The sequence below is a fragment of the Gymnoscopelus braueri genome, assembly GCF_963280865.1.
Source record: "Gymnoscopelus braueri genome assembly, chromosome: 18".
Taxonomy (NCBI): Eukaryota; Metazoa; Chordata; class Actinopteri; order Myctophiformes; family Myctophidae; genus Gymnoscopelus; species Gymnoscopelus braueri.
Window position 1 is genome coordinate 26,127,571 of NC_137618.1, and position 7,415 is coordinate 26,134,985.

General features: G+C 44.8%; 1 protein-coding gene and 1 pseudogene across 2 annotated transcripts in view; one reads left to right on the forward strand and one right to left on the reverse strand.

Annotated features, from left to right (window-relative positions):
* Positions 1 to 221: 221 nt before the first annotated feature.
* efhc2 (EF-hand domain (C-terminal) containing 2) overlaps positions 222 to 7,415 on the reverse strand; it is a gene marked incomplete at its 3' end in the record, with an annotated part of 18,446 nt that continues 11,252 nt past the window's right edge. Inside the window, exons 14-15 of the mRNA XM_080412170.1 lie at positions 1,980 to 2,079; positions 222 to 338 (exon numbers count right to left, since the gene is read on the reverse strand). Of these exons, the coding sequence (XP_080268296.1) occupies positions 222 to 338; positions 1,980 to 2,079 (217 nt within the window). The remainder of the gene's footprint in view (positions 339 to 1,979; positions 2,080 to 7,415) is intronic.
* Positions 3,660 to 6,715, forward strand: LOC308105778 (polyribonucleotide nucleotidyltransferase 1, mitochondrial-like; annotated as a pseudogene). The gene is made up of 2 exons: positions 3,660 to 3,663; positions 4,360 to 6,715. The product of its transcript is annotated as a polyribonucleotide nucleotidyltransferase 1, mitochondrial-like (transcript).

Sequence of the window (7,415 nt, forward strand, 5' to 3'; positions counted from 1 at the left end):
GCATACCAGGTTTATGTGTCTTTGTTTTACACATTTCCAGGGTGGAACGAAATCAAAACACAGACGTTGCTTTGCAAATGTAACACGTGTTCTTTAATTTAGGAGAAATATTGTTTGTGTGAGTGTGCGTGGGTGGTGTGGGAGCGGGGTGTGTTTGAAGAGTCAGAGTGACATTCACCTCCCTCTGTGTATCTCTCTGTTGAGATGGTACGGTGCTGAGGCTACTGTGGGGGGTCAGTGATGTTGGGGGGACTGCTGAACGTTTCCTCCAGCAAAATGGAAAAGTTGACGTTCTTCACAGCAGGTCCCCTGGCCTCACCGCTCCAGCCCACACTGACCTGAAGACACACAGAGGAACACACAGCTCACTATTTATTATCATGAGTCTGGATCTACACTCTAGTACCCGGACTCTCATAACACAACAGGAGAAGACACTCGGTGAGACGTACACAGGTCCTGGGGACAGGTCCTGGACATGTCATATGAAGAACAACTGACAAATGTCGACCTCTGTGTGTGTATAATTCTTCCATTTTACACTTTATCTCACGTACCCCCTGTAGTAGCCCCTACCTCCTATATCCATGTAACTACAGTACCTCCACGTAGCCCCATTTGAGAAACACTTCTCTAGTGCAATGGCACTGTACTGGTGACATCAGTGACACATTTTGGAGACCAAGAAAATTCACCCATGGAAGACTTTATTGCAGCAGCTGCAATCCGTGAATATTAGGCATTCATTTTAGACGAAGAAAAGATGATATAGTATGGGTTTGCATGGCCAAAGTTGAGAAACCATTGTTGATGATGAGATGTTCTGAATAGTTAACAGGAATAATAAAATGTAAACAGAGGTCTAGAATTGTTTGACTTGTCCAAATCAATACAGTTACAAAAAAATAATAATGAAACTCATATTTTATTTTAAAGATCTTTTGAAGATGCCACAATATTGGGGTATTTACATATTTTAATAGATAAACATAGTTTTCCATAACTGGAGATAATAATTTACATGTGTTGGGTGTAACTGTTGAGGTAGTCGAGGTATTTATGAATTTCATGAACAGGAAAACAAAACAGAAAACAGTCTGTAATGAACAACAGAGAAGAAGAATGCGTTTAGGAATTAGACTCGGCCAATCAAACCAACACAGTTTCGGACATGTATGTCAGCGCTATGTTTTCACTGTTCTTCTGTATTTCCACAGATCTCGTTAAGGAAGCCAGAGTAGTTGACGGCAGACTGACGCATTGGTTTGTGCTTAGGACCCTGCGGGGAATAGAGCAGCTGGAAACCAGTGAGGAAATAAGAAAATTAAAGCGCTGAGAAATAAGTGTGGTGCATGGCGAGCAAGTGAGTGACTACACACGCGCACACACACACACACACACACACACACACACACACACACACACACACACACACACACACACACACACACACACACACACACACACACACACACACACACACACACACACACACAAACCCACATTCCCTCCTCTTCTGCCAATGCCTGTCTCCCGCTTTTGCCATCTCTGCATCGTGTGTGTCCCGGTCACCTGTTTCTGTTTAGCTCTCTCGTTGAGGCATGGCACGCTAAATCAGCGTTACATAGTAAACACACAGACCTGGGAGAGGAGATCAGAGGAACTCTGTTCTGTTTTCTCCCGCCCGTCTTGTCTCATGTCATTTTCCCTGACCATTAAATTGCTTCACTTGTCTATTCAACTGATGGTTCACTCTTCCCTTTCTTTCAGCTCGCCCTTATGGCCATGGGAATTTCAATTATATTCAGTAACGTTCAGTTCCCACCTACTGTACACACTATCAAGTCATGCTTTCTGCTTATTCACTGTCACCTTTAGTTTTACATTTTTCCCTCTAACATTACAATCTTCAGTTCTATGGCTATTGTATTTCATGTACGAGAGTATGCCCCTCTCCATTTAGTCTCTGACTTTCTCACCTTCAGGATTTCATCAGGCAGGACAGGGGGAGCAGGATTCTCCCTCCAATTGATGCCAGCCATGAAGGCGTGGTAGTCAATCTCTTCTCCATCTGTGTACCTGCAGCAAATGTGTACCGTATCCAGATTACACACAGTAACCAAACATACTGTACGCAGCATGCATAGTATTCCCATGACATTTATTCATTCATTCAACCCTTATTTATTTTCTCTGAAATACATTGAGGGCAGGGCCCTCATTTTCAATGATGCCGAGATTACAAAAGGCACAACACAACTGAGTAATAATATCAAAATAAGAACAGGACTAAACAGGTTGTGTACTATAAAACACAAGCAAAGATCAGAGTATAGAAACAACAACACAATAAGAAACCTTAATCAAAACAATGACAATTTAAAACAACAAGATTAATGAGCAGGTTTCTAAATTGCACCAGTGAAATCATTGAGTCGATATTTAAAGTGCGTTGTTGTAACTCATTCCAGGTAAAGGGAGCGCTAAAATGTTTTGCCATACGATATGGTGCAGCGCCACATCTCATTGGCCGAACAACAGGTGATTGCAGTCAAATAGCAAGTGAATATCATTAAATGACAACCATAGCCAATGAGATTTGGCCACTGTGCCATATTGTATGGCAAAATACATCATGAGAATACAAAGAATAGATAAAGACAGACAGACAAATACAAAAAGAAAAGTCTGGATTGTATTCAAATGTTTTCCTCAAACACTGACAGCTGGGAAGCTGCAACCATGTAAAGGAGTTTAATGTGTATTTGTTATAATGAAGGGTTTTAGTTTAGTCATGCTATGTAATTGCTGGTTTACAGGCCCATCACCATTCCAACAACAGTATCTGAGGGAAACAACAAACAATGAGGATATATAAAAAATGTTTTAAACAAAAAACAATCCCTAACATTTATTTTCCCTGTGTGGGCGATTGTTGAAAGGACCATGATGGCGATAGACATGTACTGATTGGCCATCTGACGTATCTTCCCTGGGGGTTATATGGCAGCTGACCAATCAATAGAAGCTAAAGCTGTATTATCCTCCTATAATTTGACAAACCTCTGTGGCCGTCGTGAGAGCAAAAATGTGTGCCCGCTTCTCCTCAGTGGCTGGAGCAATTGATCTGAATTTGCACACAGCCATTGACCATTACCATCTGAACGCAACTGCAAAGCCCTTTTTTCAATTTCATCAAATCTCAGCTTATTATTAGCGTTCATGTGTCAAACAATGGGAGATCACACTGCGCAGGGTTGCCAGGTTTCGCGTGAGAAACAAGCAGCAAGGTCTATGAAAACAAGGCCAAACGAAGCGAGCCCTACAAGCAACAAGGTCTATGAAAAGAAGGCCCCCCCCCCCCCCGCGACGGGACGCGCGGGGGGGGCGCGCGACAGGACGCGCAACCCCACGTTTGCAACTACTTTCGCCTGGGCACTTCACCGGGTATGGTCTATTACTAGTAGTTATACAGCAGTTGACCAATCAGCGCAGCAGAAGCTGTATCTTTCCTAGTGGTTTTATGGAAACCACTCAGTGCAGCTCAAGTGCCACCATAAACTGAACAAGAGGGTAGCACGAGTCAGCCCGGAACCAAAGACACAAGCCCTGAAACCGAGAACCGAGCCAGGTCCAAAATATTGACTTGTCCCTCGGGCATGGGTCGGATCCGATTTCAATTGCCACAGGTCTCGGTCGGTCCTTTTGAAATGGATGGACCCTTATGGACCAGTGAGGACCCGACGACCAGCTTTTTATTATTACTAGAGGTTCAGGCCGCTACACGGCCTTCACATCTAGAATTCGGGACCCTCACACCTACATCGCACCGACGATCCGACTGATATGCCCATATATGGAGCTCTCTGTAACTGTCAGTCTTTTATGCCTATATATTGAGATCCCTGATGTCATCATTATATGCCCATATATTGGAATGCCTATATATGGGCATATCGGTTGGATCGGCGCAGAGCCTTGTATTAGAGAATTGCGCCAATGAGGGGGCAGAAACATCGCCGGTCACGTGGTTCATGTAAGCTGGAAATAGTGACAAGGAGCCGTCGACTTCAATGCATTCCATGAACTTCCGGTTTAGGGCTTTGTCACTATTCGCCAATAGACGGCTATGTAGAAGACCTGGCCCGAAGAAGTGAACGCGAGTGTCAGAACTCTCTCTCTCTCTATGGGTCTGGATCGGCGGTTCTGGTTAAAGAATCAGCCGATTATCAGTTCAACAGCTCTCAAGAATGTTTTTGAAGGCAAACTGTTCCCCAGAAGAATATTTTTCATTTGCATTTTGTTTTAAATAGACATTATGCATTTGCTGCGACTCGGCCCGCCACTTTGCCCGTTTAGGTGTCCGTTTATGTCACCAGAGTGTGTACAGCAGCCATGGAACTCTGCGAAAAGTCGTGGTGGACTTGAGAGAAAAGAAATTTGAGATCTCTATGGGGAAGTTTGCCAGATTTGCAGATGGAGCTGCAGTTGTCCAGCTGGGTGACACCTCTGTGATGGTGACCGCTGTCAGCAAGACCAGTCCATCTGCCACCCAGTTCATGCCTCTAGTGGTGAATTACAGGCAGAAGGGAACTGCTGCTGCCAGAATTCCCACAAACCACCTGAGACGAGAGATGGGCACCACTGACAATGAGATCCTCACCAGCAGACTCATTGATAGGGCATTAAGACCTCTTTTCCCTGCGGGTTACCTCTATGACACCCAGGCTCTGTGTAACCTGCTGGCTGTGGACGGCATCAATGATCAAAATGTTTTGGCCATTAATGGAGCTTCTGCAGCTCTGGCCCTCTCTGACATCCCCTGGAATGGACTGGAATTGGTGCGGTGCGTGTGGGCTTAATAGATGGAGAGTTTTTGGTCAACCCTACAAGGAAGGAGAGGACTTCCAGCATTCTCAACCTTGTGGTAGCTGGATCCCCCGGCAGTCAAGTGGTGATGATTAAGGCGTCAGGGGAAAATGTCCTGCAGCAGGACTTCTGCCATGCTGTCAAGGTGGGAGTCAAACATACACAGCAGATAATACATGCCATCCAGCATCTGGCACGAGAGCAGAAAGTCCCCAAGCGCACCCCGGTTAAAATCTTCCCCCCCCGGCTGACATGGTGGAACACACACGCCAGTTAGCCTCTGAAAGGATCTATGCTGTTTTTACTAATTACACCCATGACAAGCTTTCTAGAGAAAAATTCGACTTGAAACAGACAAAAGCCTAAAAGAGAGATTCCCTCAGGCAGAGCCCTTTGAGTACATTGAATCCTTCAACACAGTGTCCAAAGAAATCTTCCGAAATCTGGTGCTCAACGAGTACAGGAGGTGTGATGGGAGAGAGCTGACTTCTTTGAGGGACATGTCCTGTGAAGTGGACATCTTCAAGCCACTCCATGGCTCAGCTGTCTTTCAGAGAGGACAAACACAGGTGCTGTGCAGTGTAACATTTGATTCTTTGGAATCCAGCATTAAAACGGATATCATCACCACAGCTCTAAGTGGCATCAAAGACAAGAACTTCATGCTCCATTATGAATTCCCTCTATATGCTACCAATGAGATCGGCAAGGTCGGGGGAATTAACAGGAGAGAGCTTGGACATGGGGCCATGGCAGAGAAGTCGCTAAGATCAGTAATTGCAAAAGACTTCCCTTTCACTATCAGGGTGACTGCCGAGGTGTTGGAGTCAAATGGGTCTTCGTCGATGGCCTCAGCATGTGGAGGCAGCTTGGCTCTGATGGATGCAGGTGTGCCCATATCCTCTGCTGTGGCAGGTGTAGCCATTGGCCTCATCTCTAAACCCAACACAGACAAACCTGCTGAGATCGAAGACTACAGATTACTCACTGACATTCTGGGAATAGAGGATTTCCTTGGAAACATGGACTTCAAATTGTCAGGAACAAGCAAGTAGTCATGGAGGCAATCCAGCAGGCCACAGTTGCAAAGAGGGAGATCCTAGGATGGATCATGAATAAGACTATAAACAAATGGACCTCTTGTTGAGAATGTTCGGGTGCCGGTCTCCAGAAGAGCGCGCTTTGTTGGCCCAGGGGGCTATAACCTCCGGAGTGGACGAGGAAACTTTCTCTGTTTTTGCTCCAACGCCAGGAGCCATGAATGAAGCACAGGAATTTATCAACGAGATCTGCAAAGATGATCAAGATCAGCAGCTAGAGTTTGGTGCCACCATCATGGAAATAAGGGACATTGGTGTGATGGTGAAACTCTATCCTAATATGAGTGCTGTCTTGCTCCACAACTCCCAGTTGGACAACAAACGGATTAAACATCCAAGTGCTTTGGGTTTAGAAGTTGGACAACAAATACAGGTCAAGTACTTTGGACGAGACCCAACAGATGGCAGAATGAGGCTTTCACGGAAGGTACTCCAGTCTCCTGCAGCAACTGTTGTCAAGACACTGAACGAGAAACAGAGCATCACCATGGGAACAGCCAATAACCAAGCAACGAGCAGTTCTTTGTGATGTGAGGTGTTTAACCAAATTCTGGCTATGGCTAAACCTTCATTCACATGGACAGACACTGCCATGAAACTGTCCTGGTTGAATCCTGGCACAGCAGCACTACAAAGAAATCCAACAGTGCTCAGAGCACAATGCAGACTGAACTGGTCTTGAACAGGCTGGTGTTTTCTGCGACTTTGTGGCTATGGACGGAACTACAGATGATCAGAACCGACACCTTTCTGATAGACGTTGAGAATTTGAGATTTTTTTTACCACACTTGGACAATTATAGGATGAACAATTTCTCACATTGCAAGGGACTTCCCTTTTTTCACTATAGAGCTCCTGCCATGGGGACCATTTCTACATGGACATTGTATCCTCATAATAATATGCCCCCCCCCCCACAAAAAAAAGGAGAAGAAAAAATAATGTTTTTGAAAACATTTGAAGCGAGAAATAGACAATGCAGTAACCGAAAATTTATTCTATTTGATCAACACTTCCTTGTTTTCCGATGTGACCGTGTTGCACTGGACGGACGGCCAGCGCAACACTTATGGAATACTTTCATTACCGTAAGCAAGGATATACTTAGTTTTTTTTAAACTTTTGGGTCAATTTATTTATTAAGCAGCTGTGTAATAAGCGGGATAATTGACGGCGCGCCAGGCGTTGTTGAGAAATAACCCCCTTCAGGATCATTAAACGACCGGCACGCCGTCAATTATCCCTTGCATAATTTATACCTCAATAAACACTTTACTTTTACCTTCCATTGTGCCTCTGTCTCCCCTTTTTGTTACAATTGCAAGCCAGTTGTAACACCATACAGTACATTCCTGTGTTGCCACTGCTATTGTAAAGCTGAGAAAACAGCCAGCACACAATAAATGTCCATTTCACATAGTTTATTTACCTCTCCACGGATAGAG